This window comes from Ruditapes philippinarum, unplaced genomic scaffold (assembly GCF_026571515.1).
Source record: "Ruditapes philippinarum isolate M1 unplaced genomic scaffold, ASM2657151v2 ctg1850_1_1_1_1, whole genome shotgun sequence".
NCBI lineage: Eukaryota > Metazoa > Mollusca > Bivalvia > Venerida > Veneridae > Ruditapes > Ruditapes philippinarum.
Window position 1 is genome coordinate 18373 of NW_026855403.1, and position 26130 is coordinate 44502.

Consider the following 26130-nt stretch of genomic DNA (forward strand, 5'->3'; position numbering starts at 1 on the left):
TGCAGAAACAACTCCGTTAAATATCAGAAAGGGTTACAAAGATAATGTTTTCCGTTTAACCCTGCATTACTATTTGCTTGTATGTTTACATCAACTGTTTTCATTATTTTGATTTTAAGACACAGATTAAAATTTTGACAAATCTATTAAGTAATAATGATTTTATTCGAAATGTATGGCGGCTGATGTTGACGTTTTGTAAAATCGTAATCTTGCATATACGGAGGTTCTTACTGGCATGTAATATTCATGACAACGCAGATCTAGCAAAAGTCCTAACATTATGTGTTCAATAACAAGATGGTCGGATTGCTTTTACTAGCTCTATGAGTAAATTAACAAATACATATTCCTTGAAATATTAACCAACTTACAATCTTTGTTGGTATTTTACACCGCATTGCGAAATGTATAGTAAATGACTATACATATAACATGCATAATTAAATGCAAAGGCAATAGTTTGTCACACAAATAAACTGCTAATACTAAAAATAATTTAAATATATGTCTCAAGTATAAATATATTTGTAAGATAAATATATGATGGTGATGATATTGGTTAGTGATGCAATTGTTATTGTTCTGTTCCAAGTTTATTATTTTTGTTTATTTTATGTAACAGTTCATAAATGATTGGTTTTTTGGTTTTGTTTAACATTTGAGTCACCTCAGTTCCTTTAGTTGCAGTTTAACTAAACACCAGATGCTAAACGAATGAAAGCTACTGTCCATCTAATGAAAGTTTGTAATTTTGTCTTTTTTTAAAGAGGAAAGGTCGATATATAATTATCATTCTTTACTTTTTTGGGTATAAAATTTCAGTAGCATGATATTTTTAAATCAATAAAAGATAGAAAACTGATTAACTTCGTATTCAAGTCTTTCCAAATCATCTAAAATTCATCAAAAGATATTCCCCACAGACTGACATATAATAAAAAACATTTGTATCAAATGAAATCCTGTTACTTTTTATTATTAGGAATTTCGCGTAGACAAAATGGGTTAGTATCGTAATGGATATATACAATGTAGTTAACTTCGTCTTTGAAACAATATACGTTTTTATGAATACTGAAACAAATGTTTACAAATGTGGCCAGCTTTTGACAAAGCTTATTCCTATGGAATGGCACTTACATGAAAGGTTCCATGATCATCGCCATATCTGTTGATGTTTACAAATGTTGAATACTGCTTAAGCCGGTGCTAAAGGGTATGGACAGCAGCTTGCATTTTTCAGTACTATCCATAAACATGGTCGTTCAAATCGAGCCTGCAACATTTTCAACTTTGGCATTTTGGAATTTCTTTAAGGATTGATTTGTAATAGACTTTTACAAATGCATCTTTCATTAATATATTAAGCACTATGGCAAGTTTAAAAACAGGCTCAAGAAAATGATCGTGAATATATCTACATGTATAATGAAAAATGATTTAAGTCGTGAAAGGGACGCCAATGAGCTTTTTGTCGAGAAAAAATAGCAGTGTCGAGATTAATCGATGCACGTCATTACCAGTAATTTGTATGCCAATTTCAGATCAATCGTTCACTGTTATTAGTTATTGTGCAAAATGACACATTTTCCATTTTAAGTGCCCCAGATGACCTATGTATTTTTTTAATGTTATGTTAATTATGATATCTTTTGTATTATCTCCGTGCATTTTCAGTTAGCCAATGTCTGTTTATAGGAAAAAAAACAAGGATATTTTAAAGTTAGCCACGGGAATTAGAACAATCATTGTATAATGAAGCATTTTAAGACATATTGTTTAAATGTTGTTAATTCTTAAATATTTTTTGTCATTTCATATTATGGGAATTTTATGAGAATAGAACAATTGTGTTTACATACCATCCTTGTTTTTCCAAAAGGAAAAGAAGATTATCACCTTAAAGATTTTGTAATGTTTGATGTGCTCTATTTTTTATTGAACCCCATTTAAACAAAAATTTGAAATGCTGGAAGAATTGTTTGAAGGTGGTATGATGAATTGTTTCAATATTGCTAATATGGAAAAAAATAGAACAAGTGACAAAATATAGAATGAATATGATTTCTTACTATGAGTGATGAGACTCATTGTTAAGATATTACAGACTTGAATCTGTTCCAAATATATTTCCCTTCATTGTATTAACCTAATTCTTTTCGACAGTTTTTTATTTGAGTCCAACGGTGTAATCGGTCAAACATACCATTTATTCATTGACACGTATGAAAACAATAATTAACTAAAGAAGTAAATAATCCACAAAAATGTTTTTTTTGCGTTTGCTCAAAATATGAATGTTAAGTCCCTTAAATCTCAATGAAATACGATATAAGGCTTGTGAAGATATAACTTAACATTTTCTTGTCAAAGCTGTAATGACAAAAATGTGGTAAACCAGAATTTGTGACAGACGCAATCAGTCCCTTGAGTTACTAATCTTGTGACTTCATCATTTTACTAGTGAAATACCTTAAAAAGGTTAGCCCGACGTCCCCGGCGGAATGGATTTTTTTAGATTTATTTCAGGAATTTCAGCGGGTTAAAACTCGTGGGTATTTGAAAACACAAGGGTTAATGTAACATTTAAATAGTGTGAAATAATGATCATTTTTATTCAGATTTAACACAAACAGTTTTTTATGACATTTAATACTAGACTCGCTTCACGCATTAGATATGGCTTTCTATTAACAATTGCCCAATTAAAATGGTAACTGGTAGCATTGTTTCTGCATCATTAAAACAACAACCATTATAATGAAATAAATTCCAAAATAGAACCTGAAGAAACACAAAACAAACACATTCATTCAAAATAAATACAAAAATAATAAAAAATCTTTAATTTACGATAAAATAAATGATAATGGAAAAGCAGTGAAACACGACTGTCACAACAAAAATAATTTAGCAGAGCTGGTAGGAAAAAATATTGACACGTGTCTTTACTTGAAAACCATTTTGTTTTTATTCTTAAATAATGTAAATATGACTGTACTTCTAGCGTGGTCTATATAAGTGAAGATCTATGGAAGAACATTGCCTGAATAGGTAACATGACCCAAAGTGCTTGCATAAACGGATAAAGAATTCTCCCTTACAATCTATTTAACGATTTCATATTATGTATTACTGCAAATCCGTTTAAGTTCAGTTGTAAATGTCAGTATAGAAAGAAATATGATGTTACATAATTTAATGACAATTTGTCTATGTAATATTCGTGGTTTTATGTTCAATACTTGTTCAGCTTGCTGATGAAGCACAAAACAAAGTTTAAGAGATAATCCAAGTAAAAGATCATCGTGTTTGTCATTTCAACCAATTTCACACTGTTCAGGAAAAATGATTTATTCTGTGCATTCCCATATGTTCAATTCCACCATCAGTTTTATCCCACTAGATTTTTTCTGCATTAAAATCCCGCATAAATGCATTCCCGACAAAGGTATTCTTAAGTGTATGCGAAGGGGCCATTCATCATTACAAAAATTTGAAACATTTTAATGGTTTTGGCGTTTTAGGTCTTAACAAAGCTAAGTTTGTTGTATTATTCTATAATCAAATCCTTGCACAATGCCTTCATTTTAAGAATTTTGCGATCATGGAAAAAAAAACTCAAGAGATATTCTGAACGAGGATACGAACAATTCTCTATTGTCGTAAGATTATGCTATACTAAATCAAGACTTATGCAGAACTATGGTGAAAATAAGTTCTTGTTTCAAAAAGTGCATGTTTAATGTTTTATAACAGATAAAAAAATAAGTCTCACTGAATTACTTTGATCTTATTAAAATACTTGTCTTGTTATTTTATCTGGCTTTAAAAATGCATAAACGTCACAGTAAATTCCTAATTATAACAATGATTTTTGTGTGATTCCTAGCCAATTTCAAGCGATAAAGGATGCACCGCTTTTTATTTTTGGGTCATTTTGCAAAAATTAAAACAACAACAACCACAACAACAACAAAAAAAGAAAACCACTAACCCTCATATTTTTATCTGAACTTTGACCCCATTTGTGTGACCTTGACCTTGGACACAGGGAACTTAATTTTTCACTCGACACTACGCCTCACAATGGTGAACACATTTGTGACCAGTTATATTGAATTCCCTTTTTGCATATAGAGGTTTTTCTCCGGACATGCGTTTTTAAATGATCTCTAAGTGTGATCTTGACCTTTGACCTAGAGACCTGTTTATGTGCGCGACACAGACTCTCATAGTTGTGAACATTTCTATAAAGTTTCATTAAAATTCTTTCATGCGTGTAAGAGATATGCTCCGGCCAAAAATGGACACAGCCCGTCCGCCCGCCAGCCAGGGGGAAACAACAATACGAGTGTATAAAATGAATGAAGCGTTTATTAAAAGGTCCATGTTAAATTCCATAACAAAATACACAGTTAAGATACAGAAGATAACATATTATAACAAATTTAATGTCTATGCAATCAAAGTTTAGCTGTGTTTTTTGTCTATTTTTATTTATCATGTACAAAATATATGATATTGATATTAATATAATAATATCATTTACAGACAGGTGAGCAAATTGAAACATATAATAGATATAGTTTGACACATACAGAAAAGAAACATCCATGCCGATAAAAGTTGATCGAATATCTTCTAAAATATGAATACATTGGCTCTCGGTACTTCACAATTTAAAGGAATCGGACAGCTTACTTCATGGTTGATAAATAAAATTCGAGAATTTAAGAACGAGGAGCTGCTGCATTGATGAAAATCCCTTGTCAATAGTTTCTTAAATAACTGAAAGAAAAATACTGTAATTTCCAATGATTGATAATATTATATATCGTTCTGTCGAATGTCCATTAGTGCTAGGCTTTCTTTTACATTCGGATAACCTCAGTTTTATGTTTTATCAGAAATTTAACCAAAACACGAGATGCTTAACGGTATTGCTTCTCAGACAAGATGACGATATCAAATTACAACTAATTAATATTCTAGAACTGACTTTCAGCAGCATGATATTGTAACATCAATAAAACATGGAACAGCTGATTAACTTTCGTATTCAAATCTTCCCAAATCATCTAAAATCCATCTAAAGATATTCCCTACAGACTGACATATAATAAAAACATTTGTATCAAATGAAATCCTGTCACTTCTCATTATTGGAAATGATACTTAGACAAAATTGCTTAGAAATAGGAGGCGACCGTAATGGGTGATTAGTAAAGATCATTTGTGAGACAAAATTAGCCTTTGTGAGTTCGGAAACAAGTGATAATATTTGTTAGAATGTTGATAATGCATGTTTCATGAAAGTATCGAATTGAAGATTTTCGCGAATTCAGAACAATGTTCTTTTAGTTGTTTATGTACAGTCATGATGCTATTACAAAGTCCTCAATATTTCCATCCGTAAAATTTGAATTAAAAAATAGCTGTTCTCTGTGAGATACTGGATATTAACTGAAAAACGGATTGACTGTGTTTTACGTGGCATTAACACAGTATAAGTCAATTTGGTGACTTTCCAGCTTTACTGGTGGAGGAAGATCTCAGGTGCCCGTTCGTGTATTATTTCAGGCACGAAGGGCACCACCGACTAGAGCGAGCTATATAGCATCCGTACATGAAATAACAAAAAATCCAAAGTCTCTGTTGGGATTCTAACCCACAGCGGTTAGGGGCAAATGTTGAAGTCAACGACCTAAATCATTCGGCCCCTAAAACAGTCACGCCCTGTCACGCTGTAGAGCAAAATCCAGTTTTCGTACCACGGTTAAGACAACAGTTATCCGCTATACGTTGTTTATAATTAAGATTGAAGATTAAGAAATTAAGATGGAGTTTCCAGCAACTCTTGTTTAAGTTTACTGTATTGTCTTAGAATACAAATAAGACATTTCTTATCGGAAAACAATCAATCAAAAAGTATTCTGTGTATCCGTTATACAGTTCTTAGGAAATAATAATAATCGTTTATAAAAAAAATTGTACAAGTAGGTTGAAAATAAATATTTTACAATGAATGCCGTTTATCAGCAACAAATTGTATAAACAACAACAACAAAACAATACAACAACAAAAAACAACAACAAAAAAACAACGCATTTATAAATTTAAAACAAAGAATGTGTGATAACATTTTATACCCTTCACTTTCATTTGATGTTTTCGTCAATTACATTACAGGTTTCTTGTGAAGAGCGTTTTTTACGATTCTAGTATAGTAAATATTTCTCTGGGTAACAAAGCGTTTCTTTGTCATTAAATTATAATTTTCTTTGCAAACAGTAAGATAATTTTCACAGAGATTTCCCCATTATCTCTTTAACAGAATGTTCCCGAATCCCATTGGATTTATCCTGCATTAAGTGACCAAACAGCCACACAAAATATTATTTTCATTTTTGCCGTGCTGGTGCAATCTATTACAGTAATTACACATATAGAAACAATTCCTGCCGGCAATATTGAGGAGGAAGAAGAAAAATAAGAAGAATAAGAAATAAACGAAGAAGGTTTTCTTTAAATTATATTGAACTTACAAATATCTTGTTATACATGAAAATTAATGCATAGTTCTAAAAAAAAATTCCACGACTAGTATTGAATACAACAAAATAACAATTATTCAGTTTTTAAAATCTGAAGTATACATAGAAATAATTATAAAATTAGATATTGTAAAGCAATAACAATTTTCAAACTATTTCATACTAATAAAGTATCTAACAATAAAAATAAAGAACATTGCTTAAGTCTAGGATATGAATCAAATAAATAAATAATTATTTTCACATTCGCTAAATAGATAACTTTGCTAAGATTGTTTTGAACTGATTGAACATATATTGTTTATAACGTGTACTTTACAAAATTTCAGATAAAGTTTATGATATTTATAGCACATAATTCCTATCATGTCTTTAATCTTCACAACAGACAGAAAGTGTAAAGTGTTGTTAATAATCTGTAAACAGTTGCGGGATACTTTATCTGTGTTTTATGTTATGTTTTGCCTTCCTTTGTTTCCATTCATTTTTGTTCATGTTGTTGAATTATTGCCTCAGCCGTTGCTGGAATGTTGGGCGTAAGATGTGTTACATCTTCGATCATCTCCACAATCTGAGCAGCCGCAATCAAACAGAGCTTTACTATTAGAAAATGATTTCTGTTCACTTAGTAAACATACAATATATTGTCAACAACTTTACATATATCAAACAATTAAAAAAAATAGAAAAATACAAATCAATTTCTGAGTTTAAATTCCATAAATTTCAAAAGTAAAAGATGAGTCAAGAAGAAAGAATGTCATAACTCGAAACTTTAAAGATATAAATATTCTTGTTCATTAATCTATCAGTGATCAAAAAGGGGAACACAGAGACAGGAAATTACTAAAATAGAAAAATGTATAACAAGAAAAAAAAAAAAATTTTTAATGCCATGTATAATGTTTCACGAAATACTTATGTCTCAAACTTTTTCATTGATGACGGGTTCCTCAGTGAAATGTGGTGTCACGTACATATTAATCATTTTTTATATTATTCGTTTCTGGAACACTTAAACTGTTTACACAAGTCCGGTGCGATGGCATTCTAAATGAAAAGAACTATTCTTCTTGTCACAACTACATTAGCAATCACTTCATTTAATAATGTTCTTAAAACATCTAAGTTCTAATGCTTTTACCGTCGTTAAAGTGAAAATCCTATGAAAGCATTACATTTCTCTTAAAGTCATATCTCCGGATATCTTAAGAAGTAAATGGTTACAAATAAGATTTGTCAGTAATGTTGCAGAAACTCCGTTAAATATCAAAATGGACCACCAAAGATATTACATAGCGTTTAACCCTACAATTTTATTTTCTTGTGCGTTTGCATTATCGTTATTTAAATTTTTATAGCACATGTTAAAATTTGTCAAATCTTTAAATTGAATATGATTTTATACGAAATGATTGGCGGCTACTGTTGAACTAATGTATAACTTGACTCGTATCTTTAATCTTGCAGATACGGAATACTATATGATATATATTTCCTTGGCATGTAATTTTCATACAAAAACAGGTCGAGCAAAAATTGATAACATAGTGTAAGATATAAATATGAGATTTATAAAAATTATCAGAAACTCCTTGATAAAGAGGGGTTTAACCCTTGAAACGTTGGAGGTTGTCAACTTTGTGGAGTAGATAATAATTATTTTTAATGGTCATAAACTAAACACCACGAATGAATGCTACCTGTCAATCTCATGAAAATTTGTAATTTGGTCTTTTTTAAAGAGGAAATTTCGATATTTAATTAGTATTCTTTATTTTTTTGAGTATGAAATTTCAATAGCATGATTTATTTACATCAATTAAACATAGAAAACCGATTAACTTCCGTGTTCAAATCTTTCCAAAACATCTAAAATTCATCAAAAGATATTCTCCAACAGACTGACATATAATAAAAACATTTGTATCAAATGAAATCCTGTCACTCTTTATTATCCGAAATGCCGAGTAGACAAAATAGGTTGGAAATAAGAGGCGATCGTAATGGATGTATAGTTTAGTTCATCTTTGAGACTAAATAAGCTTTTATGATACTATTTGTAATGGACGATTGCCATCTCTGTTAACCATGACTATTTATTGAAAAACAATACACTGATTTGCGGGTAGATTAAGATTTTCATGACATATTCAAATGTTCTTAATTTCTTATGTAAAACTATATGAAATTTATAGCACATTAGTGTTGATATTCATACCTTCAATTTCTTGTTTTTGAAAACAGGAATAAAAATTATTATATATAATTTGTTATGTTTGATATGACCTATTTTGATTCATCTCTATGAAAACAAAGATTTCAAATGCCTTTTCAAGCACACAGCAACACTATTAAGGTGGTATGAATAATTTTTTGAAGATTGCTAATATGTTACAAAGATTTCAAATGCTAAAACAACAGGGTTTTTCAGGATCACACGTACACCAATAAGGTGGTATGGATAATTTTTGGAAGATTGCTTATATGGATAAAATAGAACAACTGGCAAATAAAGGAGGAATATGATTTCTTAGTTAAACTGTGAGTGATGAGACTCATTGTTAAGATATTATAGATTTGAATCTGTTCCAAATATATTTACCTTTATTGTATTAACCTAAATTCTTCCGACAGCTGTTCTGTTGAGCCGAATGGTGTAATCAGTCAAATGTACCATTTATTAATTGGCATGTATGAAAACAATAATTAACTACAGAAGTAAATAATCCACAGTCAAGTTTTCGCGTTTCCTAAAAATGCGAATACAATGTATTTAGTATTTTAATTCTCTGTGAAATACGATATAAGGCTTGTAAAGATATAACTAAACATTTTCTCTTCAAAGCTGATGAATCCTGTATGACAAAAATGTGGTAAACCAGAATTTGTGACAGACACTATCAGTCCCTTGAGTTACTAATCTTGTGACTTCATCATTTTACTAGTGAAATATCTTAGAAAGATTAGCCCGACTTCCCCGACGGAATTGATTTTTAAGATTTATTTGACAAATTTGTTTCCCGAAATTTCAGCGTGTTAAAACTCGTGGGTATTTGAAAACACAAGGGTAAATATAACATCTAAGTGTTGTGAAATTATGAACTTTCTATTCAGATTTAACACAAAAAGCATTTTCTTATATTTAATACAAGACCCGCTTCATGCATAAGATGTAATAATATATAAACAATTGTCCAATGCACATACAATGGAGAATAGTGCATTGTTTTATTTTGCTTTATCAAAAACAACAATAATAATGCACTAAGAAAGAAGATCAGGTTATTCATTTGTAGATGTCGTTATTGAAAGAAATAATATATTGTGAAGCTATATAATTCATTTCAAACATTGCACATTTTCAACCATTGAATTGTAATAACAATTTTCGGGCTGCTAATATGCACAATTACACCGAGAGACACGTGTTTTTTTAATAACGACATTTTGTCTTGTATGTCATTTTATGTGTTCAGTAAAAATTATTTCTTTTGTTCAACTTGCTGATAAAAAAATATAACAAAGTTTTAGAGATGATCGGAGTAAAAGATCACTGTTTTTGTCATAAAGCTCATTTTTACAATGTTCTGGAAAGATGATTAATTCTGTGCATTCCCAGATGTTCAATTCCACCTTTAATTATATCCCACTAGATTTATTCTACATTAAAATCCCGCATAAATGCATTCCCGACAAATGTTTTATTAGGTGTATGCGAAGAGGCCATTCATCATTACAAAAATTGGAAACATTTTAGGCGTTTTAGGTCTTAACAAAGTTAATGTATTATTTTAAACAAAACCTTATATATTACCTTCGCTTCAAGGACTCAATATTGGGGTTATAGAGATACGGACTCAAGAGATATTCTAAAGAGGTTACGAACTATTCTCTATTGTAGTTAGACTGTGTTATTCGAAATCAAGACTTATGCAGGACTATGGTGAAAATAAGTTCCTGTATCATGTCTTATGTTTTATTACAGATTAAAAATCAATTCTCTCTAAATCACTTTCATCTTATAAAAATACTTGATCATAGAATATCGTGTTATTATTTTATCTGTCTTTAAAAAATGCATCAACGAGAAAAACCTTAATATTACAATAAAAGAATAATCGTGAAAAATTGAATTATGAATGCAATATAGCTCGTTCTAGAAAATACTTGATATTATATGAATCGATCCTTTTTTTTCTGCATCGACACGTAGATTTTCGTCCCCTGGGCATTTAAACGCCGTACTCAAATCCGGTCAAATGACACTCTAAGAGAAAAGAAAATCATTCATGACACATATACTGAAGCAATTTACATATTTGTATGTTTCTTTTACTAAAACTATTTGAATGTCTATGAAGTAAAACCTTATGAATGAATAACATTTCAAAAAATGATGATAAATATTTCAAAATGTTTAAACAGACCCCACGGTGATGAACAAATCCTAAAAAAACATAAAAAGGACTTAAAATTGAAAAATCCAGCAAAAGGAATACACTCATAATTAAATGGAATATCGAATTCTTTGTGTGTTTCTTGGTCGGCTTTAAGCGAAAGTAATGCAACACTTAAGGAACACACAAAAAAATAAACAAACAGAACAACTGAATATTATGGAAAACAGATTGAGGGAATGATCTGAAAATTTGCACAGAAGTTATCTGTCTTGACCTACACCAATATGTATACCAATCTCGGAAAAATATTTTCAGTCCCTACATGTCTCAGGGAGTCCCTTTAGAATTAAATCAGGACACAGTTATTAAATTCTTCAAACCGTTCGAAATTGCTAATTGTACTTTATTTACTAATTTAAGTGTATTCAAAGAGCAAATAGCCATTTATTGTAGAGAACCATATACACAAGTTTCGGCAAATCTTTAACAATTAAAGATATCTTCCTTTTCTTACACTAGTATATACAATAAATATTAATTTATCATTCTGAACCACAAGCAAATGGAATCATATAAAGGATATACTTTATCATACAAAGGAACTGTCTAAAGAAAATATAACTGATAGAAATATCAAATACAGATATAAATATTTACAATGATTGATGAACTATTTCATTGTTCTGTTTCATTGTATACATAGTATGTCAATAAGTAATGGGCTTTCCTTTTCATTCGGATGACCTCAGTTTTTATAGTTGTTTTCCCACGCAAGTTAGCACTAAACAAATTGAACGTTAGCTGTCCATCACATGGAAGTGTGTATAATTATTCGTTCGCATTGATATACGGTAAATGTATTACAACTTCGTCGAGAATGTGTATATACTATGGAAACAGAATATCAACAATATGATATTGTTACATTATTCTAGTTACACCATATTTGAACTGATTTTTTATCTGTTATAAAACATAAGAAATGCCCGAAATGATACAGGAACTTATTTCCACCATAGTCCTGCATAAGTCTTGATTTCGAATAATACAGTCTAACTACAATAGAAAATAGTTCGTAACCTCTTTAGAATATCTCTTGAGTCCTTATCTCTATGATCCCAATTTTGTGTCCTGAAAACGAAAGTAGTATATAAGGTTTTGATTGTTAAATAATACATTAACTTTGTAAATACCTAAAACGCCAAAACCATTAGAATGTTTCCAATTTTTGTTATGATGAATGGCCTCCCCGCTTACATCTGAATATTCGTTTGTCGGGAATGCATTTATACGGGATTTTAATACAGAATAAATCTAGTGGGATATAACCTAATGGTGGAATTAAACATCTGGGAATACACAGAATAAATCACTTTTCCTGAACATTGTGAAATTGGCTGTAATGATCAAAAACGGTGATCTTTTACTTGGATTCTCTCTTAAACTTTGTTTTATATTTCATCAGCAAGCTGAACAAAAGATATAAATGATATTGAACATAAAATATCAAAATTACATATAAGACAAATTATCACTGAATTATATAACATCATACTTTTCAATAACGACATTTACAAATGAATATCCTAATCTGAAAAGGATTTTCCATAAAACATATCGAGTTGTTCAATTGACTGTAAGGGCAAGTTAAGTTTTTTGAGGTCTACTTGTTTCTACATTCACCTCGGGTCATATCTCATTTAGACTATTTTCTTCAATATATCTTCACCGGCTTATATTGGTAAATAAAACACGCTAGTATTACAAATTCATGTTTGCATTATTTTAGAATCAAAATCAAAATGATTTACAAGTAAAAACATGTGCCAATTATTTACCAGCTCTGCTAAATTACTTTTGTCGTCTGGTTTGACTGCTTTTCCTTTGTCATTTTTAAACCTTTTATGCTTTCTTTATTTTTGTCTTTATTTTGGATGGATTTGTTTGTGTTTTGTTTCTTTGGGTTCTTTTTTTGCGATTTATTTCAATATTATTGTTGATATTTTCATAAAGCAGAAACAATGCTGCGTGTAACAATTTAAGTGGATTGGGCAATTGTTTATATAAAATATTTAATGCGTGAAGCGGGTCTTGTATAAGATGTTCTAAATACTGCTTATGTTAAATCTGAGTAATCATTTCACACTATTTTACTGTTATATTAGCCCTTGTGTTTTCAAATACCCGCGAGATTTAACACGCTGAAATTTCGTGAAATAAATTTGTCAAATAAATTCCGTCGGGGACGTCGGGCTAATCTTTCTAAGATATTTCACTAGTAAAATGATGAAGTCACAAGATAAATAACTCAAGGGACTGATAGTGTCTGTCACAAATTCTGGTTTACCACATTTTGTCATTTTAGGATTCCTCAGCTTTGATGAGAAAATGACTTATATCTTTACTAGCCTTATATCGTATTTCACAGAGATTTAAAATACTAAATACATTGTATTCATAGTTAGATGAAAGGTGATAACTTGTTTGTGGATTATTTTTTTCTGTAGTTAATTATTGTTTTCATACATGCCAATTAATAAATTGTACATTTGACTGATTACACCTTTCGGTTCAACAGAAAAGCTGTCGGAAGAATTTAGGTTAATACAATAAAGATAAATATATTTGGAACAGATTCAAATCTGCAATATCTTAACAATGAGTCTCATCACTCACAGTTTAACTAAGAAATCATATTCCTCCAGTTGTCTATTTTATCCATATTAGCAATCTTCAAATAATTATCCATACCACCTTATTAATGTTGGTGTGACCTTAAAAAAAACCCCAATTGTTTCAGCATTTGAAATCTTTGTTTTCATAGAGTTGAATCAAAATAGGTCATGTCAAACATAAAAAAATGTATTTAATAATTTTATTCCCTTTTTGAAAAACAAGAAATTGAAGGTATGAATATCAACACCAATGTGCTATAAATTTCACATAGTATTACATGAGAAATTAGGAAAATTTGAATATATCATAAAAATCTTAATCTATTCGTATATCAGTGTTTTGTTTTTAATAAATAGTTATTGGTTAACAGAGGTGGCAATCGTCCATTACAAATAGTATCATTAAAGCTTATTTAGTCTCAAAGACGAACTTAACTATACATCCATTACGATCGCCTCGTATTTCTATCCCGTTTTGTCTATGTGATATTTCTAAATAAATAATAAAAAGTGACAGGATTTCATTTGATACAAATGTTTTTATTATATGTCAGTCTGTGGAGAATATCTTTTGATCAATTTTAGATGATTTGGAAAGATTTGAACACGGAAGTTAATAAGTTTTCTATGTTTTATTGATGTAAAAAAATCATGTTTCTGAAAATCATACTCGAAAAGATAAAGAATAATAATTATATATCGAAATTTCCTCTTTAAATAAGACCAAATTACAAACTTTCATGAGATTGACATGTAGCATTCATTCGTTTAGCGTCTGGTGTTTAGTTTATGACCATTTAAATAAATAATTATCTACTCCACAAATTTTCAACCTCCAATGCTTCAAGGGTTAAACCCCTCTTTATCAAGGAGTTTCTTATTATTTGTATAAATCTAATATCTATTTTACACTATGTTATCAATATTTGCTCGACCTGTTTTTGTATGAAAATTACATGCCAAGGAAATATGTATCATATAGTATTCCGTACCTGCAAGATTAAAGATACGAGTCAAGTTATACATTAGTTCAACAGTAGCCGCCAATCATTTCGTATAAAATCATATTTAATTTAAAGATTTGACAAATTTTAACAAGTACTATAAAATTTAAATAACGGTAATGCAAACGCACAAGAAAATAGTATTGTAGGGTTAAACGCAATGCAATATCTTTGTGGCCCTTTATATTCACCGGAGTAGTTTCTGCAACATTACTGACAAATCTTATTTGTAACCATTTACTTTTTAAGATATCCGGAGACATGACTTTTAGATAAATGTAATGCTTTCATAGGATTTTCACTTCAAAGACGGTCAAACCATTAGAACTTAGATGCTTTTTGTACATTATTCAAAGATGTAAATTGCTAAAGTAGTTGTGACAAGAATAATTGTTCTTTTAATTTAGAATGCCATCTCACCAGACTTTTGTAAACTGCTTAAGTGCACCATAAACAAATGATATAGCAAAATGGTTAACAAGTACGTGATATAACAAGACACTAAGGAATCATTTATCAATAAAAAAGATTGTATGTGACATAAGTATTCCGTAAAACATTGTACATGGCATTACAACTTTCATTATATTTTTAGTTTGTTTGTATTTTCTAATTACGCTTTTATTCCATTTTAATAGTTTCCTGCCATTGTGTTCCCGTTTTTGTTCACTGATATAGATAAATGAACCAAACTATTTATATCCTTTGAAGTTTCGGGTAATGAGATTCTTTATTCTTGACTCAGCACTTACATTTTCAATCTATGGAATTTAACTCAGAAATTGATTTATAAGACATACTGTCATAAATGTTATTTTTAATTTGTTGACATTTAAAAAGATGTTGACAATATATTTGATATATATTGTATCATTTTCAAAAGTAAAGCTCTGTTTAATTGCGGCTGCTCATTAGAGATAATGAAAGATGTAATACATCTTACAGCCCCAGCACCGGCTAAGCCAATAATCCATTAACAATGAATGAAACCGGAGGAAGTTTTTAAGCAATATTAAAACACTTTGATAAAGGCAGGGACAGATTTTAAAAAAATGATAAAGAACACTTAACGCTTTATGATTTAGGACTTGAAGTGTAATAGAAATTATATTCCATAAATATTATAAAATTTATCTAATTTTTTCTACAGTACACGTTACAAACAAATCTTAGTTTAATCAGTACAGAACAATCTTAGCAATCTTATCTATTTAGCGAATGTGAAAAGAATGATTTATTAGATTCATATCATAGACTTCCCTTGATGATCTTGTTTATCATATTTTAACAATTTTCGTTATATTATTTGTTAGATACTTTGTTAGTATGAAATAGTTTGAAATTCATTACTTCTTTAGAATATCTGATTTCATAATTATTTGAACTGATACTCCAGATTGTATATACTAAATATTATTTTGTTTTGTTATATCTAATAACAGCCGTGACAAAACGTTTTAGAACTATAGATTAGTTTTGATGTATAAATTTAGAAGTAAATTAAATAAGTTTAATAATTTTCTCGTCGTCTTCTACATCTGTTGAGTCCGTTTCTTTTTCTTCAATATTTCCAGCAGGAATCGTTTCTATTTGTGAAATCAAATTTACTGTAATAGATTGCAACAGCACTGCTAAAATGATAACAATGTTTTGTGTGGCTTTTTGGTTACTAAATGCAGGATAAACCTTATGGGATTTTTGAACTTTCTGTTAAATAACTAATGATGAAAATTACCGTACTGTTCACAGAGATTTCCAGATTTCTGAAAACTTGTGATAATAATTTAATGACAAAGAAACGCTTTGTTACCCGGATGAATGTGTACTTGTGTTGGAATATTAACAAATGCGCTACATGGGAAACCTGCAATGTAATTGATGAAAAAACTAATGTAAATGAAGGGTACAAAATGTAATCAAATAACCTATGTTTTAAATTTACAAATGCGTTGTTGGTTTTTGATAAAATCTGAGCTGATAAACAGCATTTATTGTATTATTTTTATATACGTATAGGATCATCATTATTTCTCAAAGAATAATATTTCTGTTTGTATGTTTGTTTGGTTTTACAACACCAACACAATTTAGGTCATATTGCGGAAACTAAAATGGAAAAGTGACTTTGTCTTACGTAGGGTATTAAAAACTTAAAGCAACACCACGGGTCACAACAACCTCACCTGCTGGAGCTAAGAGATGTATAGACTCTAGTAATTCGAACCCACAAGGGCTAATTTCGTCTTACAGATGGTCTTTTAACACCCATTACGGTCGCCTCCTATTTCTAAGCAATTTTGTCTATGTATCATTTCCAATAATGAGAAGTGACAGGATTTCATTTGATACAAATGTTTTTATTATATGTCAGTCTGTAGGGAATATCTTTAGATGGATTTTAGATGATTTGGAAAGATTTGAATACGGAAGTTAATCAGCTGTGTCATGTTTTATTGATGTAACAATATCATACTGCTGAAAGTCAGCTCTAGAATAGTAATGAGTTGTTATTATATATCGTCATTTTGTCTGAGAAGCAATACCGTTAAACATCTGTTGTTTTGGTTAAATGTCTGGGAAAAATTAAAACTGAGATTATCCGAAAGTAAACGAAAGCCCAGCACTAATGGACATTCGGCAGAACGATAAATAATATCATCATTCATTGGAAATTTCAGGGCTTTTTCTGTTATTTAAGAAACTATTGACAAGGGATTTCATCAATGCAGCAGCTCTTTATATCTCGAATTGTATTGATCAACGATGAAGTGAGCTGCCCGATTCATTAAATTTTTGAACACCGGGAGTCAACAGTGCTCGTATTAATATTTTTTGTAGATATTTCGAACAAATATTTATCGACATAGCTGTTTATTTCTTTATGTTACAAACTATGTTCATTATCTTTTTTCAATTTGCTCGCCTGTCTGCATATGATATTTTTTATATATTATTATCAATAGAACATATTTTGTCACATTGTAAATAAAAATTGACAAAGAACGTTAATTGTTAATGAAGCTACATATTGATGGCATAGAAATAAAATTTGTTATAACCTGCAATCTACGGTATATTAATTTTAGATTTTGTTGTGAAATTTAACATATATCCTAATATCAACATTTTTTAATTTGTCGATAACTATGTTGCTGGAATTCCATTTTACATTGCTTTATACTGCATATTTACCAGTGTTTTTGTATCATTTACTATTTTAAATTGTTCCTAATGGAGATTAATACCACGGTATGTAGGTTAGTTCAGAGCCCCTCATTTTAGATCTGACAAACTAGTACTAAAATCATATCAGATATAATGATAGTAGGGCTCATACCAAAATACGCGGTTGAGAGGATGACACATCACTAAGCAACCGCACTCATCTAATTCAGTTTTAGGATTGATACACGTTAGTGTATTTATTGTGTACAGGTACCATACACCACAGTGTCAACGTGTTTCAATGTTTGACATATTGCAAATTTCAAAGCAAAAGGAATCAAATGCCATTTTTACATTCTTCCGGTGATCATGGAACCTTGAATGAAAGTGCCATCCCATTAGAAGCGGCGTATGTAAAAAGCTGTCCACACAATGTTTTATTATATGTCAGTCTGTAGGGAATATCTTTTGGTAGGGAATATCTTTTGATGGATTTTTGATGATTTGGAAAGATATGAACAAGGAATTTAATCAGTTTTTCATGTTTTACTGATGATACATTATCATGCGGCTGAAAGTTTATACTCCAAAAAGTAAAAAATAATAATTATATATCGACATTTTCTCTTTAAAAAAAGACCAAATTACAAAAATTTATGGGATAGACGGGTGGCCTTCAGTCGTTTAGCATCTAGTGTTTAATTAAACTGCAACTAAACAAAAGCTGAGGAAACTCGAATGTTAAACAAAACCAAGCATTTATGAACATAAAACAAAGATAATAAAACTTGGAACAAAACAATAAATAATACAATCATCAATCAATTTCATCACCATCATATATTTCTATTACAAATATATTTGTGATTGATATTTCATTTTAATTATTTTAAGTACTGGCTGTTTATTTGTGTGACAAACTATTACCTTTGCATTCAATTATGTGTGTTATGTGTATGGTTATGTAATATACATTTCGTAATTCACTTTAAAATATCAGCAAACGATCGGAAATTTCAAGGACCAATTTGTATGTTAATTTACGCATAATAAAAACTATCAGACCAGTTTGTTATTGAACACAACGTAAGAATTTTTACTACATATGTGTTTTTATGAATATTAGATGCCAAGGAAATATACCATATAGTATATACTCATTATCTGCAAGAGGAAAGTTTTACAATAATTCAACTGTAGCCGCCATATATTTCGTATAAAATCATTATTACTTGACAGATTTGACAAAATTTAATTTGTGCTATATTGAGATATCGAAAATAGCTAGCCTAAGACCTAATGTAAACGCACAAGCAAATAGTATTGTAGGGTTAAAAGCAAATTTTGTGGCTCTTTATATTTAACGGAGTAGTTTCTGCAACATTACTGACAAATCTTATTTGTAACCATTTACTTTTTAAGATATCCGGAGACATGACTTTTAGAGAAATGTAATACATAGAATTTTCACTTCAAAGACGGTAAAAGCATTACAACTTAGATGCTTTTAGAACATTGTTCAAAGATGTAAATTGGTAAAGTAGTTAGGACAAAAATAGTAGTTCTTTTCATTTAGAATGCCATCTCACCGGACTTGTGTAAAATGCTTAAGTGCATCAGAAACGAATAATATAGCAACGTGATGAACAAGTTCGCGACACCACATGCCACTGAAGAATTATTCATCAATGAATATGTGACATAAGTATTTCGTGAAACATTATACATGGCATTTCAACTTTCATTATACTTTTAGTTTTTGTTTTTCGAATTAATTTATTGTTCCATTTTCATAGTTGTCTGACTTTGTGTTTCCGTTTCCCTTTTAGATCACTGACAGACTAAAAAACAAGAATATTTCTTTTTTTAACGTTTCGAGAAATGACATTCTTTCTTCATGACAAGTACATTTGCAATTGATGAGATTTTGCCTCAAAAATTGATTTACAAGACATAGACATAGTATCTATATTGTTAATCATTTGATATGTGTACAGATGTTGGCAATACATGGTATGTTTATTAAGTAAACATACATATGTATATCATTTTCAAAAATAAAGCTCTGTTTGATTACAGCGGTTCAGGAGAGATACTGTAAGATGTAACACATCTTACGCCCACCATTCCAGCAACGGCTTAGGCAATAATTCAACAAAAATAAATGGAAACGAAGGAAGGCACAACACAACATAAAATCACTGAGATAAAGTACATGGCAACTTTTTACAGATGCTAAACAATCCTTTACACTTTCATTATGTTGTGAAGATAAAAGGAATGATAAGAATTATGTGCCATAAATATTATTAACTTTATCAGTGCACAACATCATTAGTTCAATGAGTTCCAAACAATCATAGGAAACTTCTCTATTCAACGAATGTGAAAAGAAATGATGTATTAGATTCGTATCATAACAATTTAACAATGTTTGTAATATTTACTGTTAAATACTTTATAAGTATGAAATAGTTTGGAATTTGTGACTTCTTTGCAAGATTTAATTTTAATCATTTGAGCGAATACTTAAGATTGTAAAAAGTGAATTATTTCTTATTTTATTATATCTTATAACAGCCATGACAAAACGGTTAGAACTCGTTTAGTATTAACCTAAGTGTTTAATGGGATATATGTATAATAAAACTTTCATCTTATTTTTCTTCTTCAATAATTTCCGACAGGAATTGTTATTATGTTTGTAATTACTGTGAAAGATTGTACCAGCACTGCTAAAATGATAATTATTGTGTTTGTGGATTTTTTGATAACTAAATGCAGGATAAACCTTATGGGAATTTTCGGTTATAGAACTAAATTAAATGATGAAATCTCTGTGAAGATTATCTGACTGCTTGAAAAGATTTTCAGATTTCTGAAAACTTAAAAATAATTTAATGACAAAGAAACGCTTTGTTACCCAGAGGGAGAAATGTGTACTAGTACTTGAATCATAAACAAGAGCGCTTTACGGAAAATTTTATTGTTTGTTTGGTTTTACGGCGCACCAACACAATTTAGGTCATATGGCGGAAACATAAAAGGAGTGATGATTTAGCTAACCTCCGTGCTGGAGCGATGAGATGCATATACTCCAGTTATTTGAACCCTTACAATCACGCAGGAATGAATAGTGGCTGCAAAACTGATGTCTCAAATATTAAAGGCAATGCGGAAGCCAGAAAGGTGGCAAAGAATAATATAAATTAGATAAAGGGTAACATGAATATTTGTATTAATGATTGATTGTTTTCCAGTAAATAATATCTTAATTGTATTCTAAGAGTAAACATAAACAAGAGTCTCTTAAAAAGATCTTTCTTTGTATCTTTATTTTAGAAGAAGTGGCCAATTAAACACGTGACCTATTAAAATAAGTTGCTATGACGAGTCGAATTCAAAATTTCGTGAACAATGCCTGAGCTAAGGTAATGAAATTTTAATTATGTTTTAAAAGATGTATATTCTAAATAAAATAAATGATATATTTGAACATTGCGCTTGAAACAAATTGTATCTGTATAAAATAAGATTAATCTTTTAAAGCTTATCGGCTTATATGTATAAGATACATCACTAAACTGATAAAGTCATATGATTATAAACCCATTTCATTTAAATCAAGAGACAGATAATTCAAGTTTATCACATTTTCACATTAAAGGATTCTGCCTGATTGACGAGAAAGATATTTTTGTCAAATTATTCGCGCTACAACGTATAGCGGATAACTGCTGTTGTACAAAAACTGGAGTGATCAGGTTTTGCTCGACTCCGTTGGAATATATATATTCACAGGACGTGACTGTTTTAGGTGCGTCAGTGGCCGATTGGTTTAGGTCTTTTACTTTTAACCACTTGCCCCTAACCGTGGTGGGTTTGAAACCAGACAGGGCCTTTGGATTATTGCATGTGAGGAAGCTTTGAAATTCTAACAAAGATCCACGTAGACACTTAACATGAGCAAATATGCCAAGGATGATACAAAACAGACTCAGAATTACTATTTAAAAAGCGATTTTTTCATTCGATTCGTAGCCTGATTTGAGTTATATCGTTCTTCACTTCTAGGTCATTTTGTTCATTGAAAAGTGATTATTCTGAGAAAAACGTAGTGAGCAATTATTTGCATTTTTTCGCACAAATCATATTATTAGTCCTGACTTACATTAAATCGTACACCACTTCAAAAAAATAAATTGTTGAAAAAAGTACTGTCAAAATAGCATAGTGGAGTCCCTTTTAACGTACAAAATACATTAAAAAACTAAGAATATTTTTTCGCGGAAATCTTCAATTCAATACTTTTTTGAAACATGCATTTTAAGCAATCTAACAAATACCACCACAATGTGTTTCTAAATTCACAAAGGCTAATTTCGTCTCACAGATGATCTTTAAACACCCATTACGGTCGCCTCCTATTTCTAAGCAATTTTGTCTAAGCATCATTTCCAATAATGAGAAGTGACAGGATTTCCTTTAAATACAAATGTTTTTATTATATGTCAGTCTGTAGGGAATATCTTTAGATGGATTTTAGATAATTTGGAAAGATTTGAATACGGAATTTAATCAGCTGTTTCATGTTTTATTGATGTTACAATATCATGCTGCTAAAAGTCAGCTCTATAATAGTAATGAGTTGTAATTAAATATCGTCATTTTGTCTGAGAAGCAATACCGTTAAGCATCTGTTGTTTTGGTTAAATTTCTAACACAAAATAAAACTAAGATTATCTGAATATAAAAGAAAGCCTAGCATAATAGACATTCGACAGAACGATAGATAATATCATCATTTATTGGAAATTTCAGTGTTGTTGTTTTCTTTTCAGTTATTTTAGAAACTATTGACAAGGGATTTTCATCAATGCAGCAGTTTCTCGTTTCTTGAGTTTTATCCATCAACCATCGAATGAGCTGTCCCTTGAAAATTGAAATACCGAGTATCAAATTTGTCTAAATTTTCAGTAGATATTTCTATCAAACTTTTAGAAGCTTTCCATCGTTTAAAACACTTTGTGGAAATAACAAAGTCCTTGACGCTTTATTAATAAATGTCGGAAACGTAAACTAGCGATGTTTGTCGATATTTTTTAATTAAACGGTGGATATTTTTCTTTAAATTAAGTTACATAGCTTCTTTCATGATGGTAAAGTTAATGACAATTTTGTGATAATGAAATAATGTTGAATATACTAAACGGAAAAAGTCGCCTAACAATCAAAAATGAAAACCATGAAAAGCTAGGTTTAAAATTTGATTAAATCAAATGAACGACAGGGCAAGCTACCGTCCATGCACACAAGCACCAACTCATGCATAAATAAGAAATATAAATATAAAATGCGACAAATAAGGAATCTGGAAAGAAAAACATATTGTGTAAGCTTTAAATATCTAGTTATGTAAACGTCTTGCTGTTAATTAAGTGTTTAGGATATGTGTAAATGTAAACGTAGAGGCACATATGTTAAATACTATAACTCGATATGAATCTGGACATCTTATTAACCCTCGAGCTGTTTCGAACATACATTAAAAACACGCAGTGTATCAAAATATTAAAAAATTGTAAACAATTTAAATAGGTTTAGTCACATTATTGAATAGCCGTAACTTTATATAGGTTATCATATTAAAGTCAACCATGCTAATTCAATATAAATTTAATATAATAACCAACTACTATTTACCGTAAACCATAGAAGAAGAGTTTTTAATATTACACAGGAATGGTTAAATTTCTATTTCGAAGTTTTGCTATTTTCTTTATTTTTGTTTTATGTATTGGCATTATAAAACATAATTACAAATGTAAGCCTTAACTTTCATTGTTCTGTAAAGTTGTTTATCAATTCTATTGAATTCTTTAGCGGCCACAAGACTGAGTGGCTTAAATTGCTGAATTCGTAATGACTAGGTATGTAATGGTTCAGTGACTGAGGATGGATTTTTATTAAAAGTTGGAAAATTAGCATTAGACCTATATATTGAAGGTGTGACACTTATTTATAAAATATATATTTTGTATAATTTCAGAGGTGAAAAGGAATGCTGAATTTGATTCAATAGCACACGAAAATTCTGATAAAAGTCTAAGTATGACCCCATTTTTTTACAAAGTTTTAAAATTAGTGCTGAAGAAATCATTCTTGACAATACTTCAAGAAATGTTGCACTGTTCCTTTTTTTTTGCCTTTGTGTTCAATTTTAACCTTTTTTACAAAAGTTTTGACAAGATAAGAGAGTTTGACCTTCCGACATTGTTTCAATAAAAGATAAAAGATATGCATAAATTATGTTGCATCTGAAATACAATAAATGATATACACTTGCAATCAATATTGCATGATATACCTAAAATAAAAAAGACACGTCTTTATAACATATCTGTCGTTTTTAAAACATAAAAGTTTTTGGTTTGTCATAAAAGTAAATTGTTCATGATTTTCTCAAAGCATCAGATGTTTAAATTATATATAATTAAAAATATTAAAATTTTTCAAACTGCTTTGTTGCTCGTTCTTAGCTGTAGATGAAGACTGTAACGAGACCTTTGCAGCAACTCTAGAGGAGAACCTACATGTTGTTGAGAACTACCCTGGTGGTACAGCGGATAGTTACATGTGGAAAATTGGTGGATCTCTTAAACAGCCAATCACTCAAAGACAAGGCAGCCCCGTGCTAGTAACAGCAATTTCCAGTCAATATTTTCCACTTCTATTTGGCCTTGTAAAATCATATCATGGCCGTGCTGTCAACCGGGTGGAAGGAGTAAAAATAGATTTTTTGATTTACGACATCGGAATGACGAAATTACAAAGGAATCTTATAAAGGTAAATAAAGACATTTAGATTGTGTGTAAATTGAGCCTGACGTTACAAAAACAAAATATTCGTAGTCTAGATTACAAAACGAAATTCAATTATATATGACACAATCCTAATGAAAGTATACATACATATAATTAATAATATCATTATGCTATACATTTTCATATTTTTCTATAAAAACATAAAAACATTGGTTATTGAATGAACCCATATGTCATATAATTTATAATTTTATTCAATATAATTCTAGTAGACTTGATTATGTGTATATAGCATTTTCTCAAAATAGGACTTTTAATTAGGTAGCCAGAAAGATTTAATAGCGAAGCAATTGACAAAAAGTCAAACAGCAATATGGATCTGTTTTGAATTTCATAACACCAACGTGCCGATTTTGATGTTGTACACGCAATATCTATAAAACGAACTCCTGGTCTCAGTAAAATGATGTAATAATTGTGATAAAAAATAAGTTTTGGTCGGAGTAAATTCTGCAAGATAAAGCATCTTCACATCTTCATTGAGCTAAGAAAACTATTGCGTAATCTTTGAATATAAAAGAGAAAATTGCTTCATCTTTTACGGAATAGAAGGAGAGGTAAAACTATATTTTATAGGAAAGTTTGAACAAGTAACTTTAGGAAATGCAATTAAGTCTGATACAAATGAATGGTATTTTTTCCAGGACTCTGGGATGCCTTTTGAAATTCGTAAATTCCCGTTTGACCAATTCCCGACACATGTTAAAGCTCTAAAGTATATGGCATGGAAGCCTATAATAATTCAGGTAAGTGTATTACCCTTTTATAAGTTTGTAGACGATGAATCATTTCTCATTATTCAAGTCTTAAATGCTCATAGAAAAAGAAGAAAATTCACTGACAATACTTTACGCCATTTGGTATTTGACGTCACACACGACGACATATTGTTAAACACTTTTTCATTTTCAGATACTTCTTATGGAGTTTGGATTTGTATGGTGGGTGGATTCTTCAGTCCGATTTAAAACATTAGATGTTGAGAATGTATTTTGGGCAGCTAAAAGATATGGATTGCTTTTTAACATTTTCCCTGAAATGGTTAAGAGGAATTTAACCAAAACTACAGATGCAAGAACTTTTAAGTACCTAGGCGAAGACAGTTGTAAATTCAGAAATTTTCATGTCACGGATGCAAACTCTGTTCTTATCTATTTTAATTCCGTTACCAGAGTACTTATCCGCGCATGGACAAGGTGCGCATTAGATAAAAACTGCATCGCGCCACACGGATCAAAACATTGTGACGTCAGTGCGCCTTATACCGGAAGTTGTCATAATTACGATAAATCGGTGTTAGGACTTTTAACAAGCCGAGTTTACCATAAAGAGAAAACGAATTCATTTATGAAAGTTTTGAGTGAAGTTATAATAATAAATCGAACAGACACAATAACAAATAATTGCAAAAATGATGTTTGTGAATTTTAACCCTTA

At 30.1% G+C, this 26130-nt stretch overlaps 1 protein-coding gene across 1 annotated transcript; it reads left to right on the forward strand.

The window, feature by feature from the left end:
* The first annotated feature begins 19805 nt into the window (after positions 1-19805).
* On the forward strand, positions 19806-26130 carry LOC132743170 (uncharacterized). The gene is made up of 5 exons (XM_060731697.1): positions 19806-19821; positions 23858-23917; positions 24348-24655; positions 25338-25439; positions 25606-26130. The coding sequence occupies exons 1-5, from the start codon at positions 19806-19808 to the stop codon at positions 26122-26124; spliced, it is 1005 nt and encodes a 334-aa protein (XP_060587680.1). The 3' UTR covers positions 26125-26130.

Coding starts and splice junctions, on each gene's coding strand:
- LOC132743170 (XM_060731697.1), top strand. Junction 24,656..25,337: donor TACAAAGGAATCTTATAAAG/GTAAATAAAGAC, acceptor TATTTTTTCCAG/GACTCTGGGATGCCTTTTGA. Junction 25,440..25,605: donor GGAAGCCTATAATAATTCAG/GTAAGTGTATTA, acceptor TTTCATTTTCAG/ATACTTCTTATGGAGTTTGG.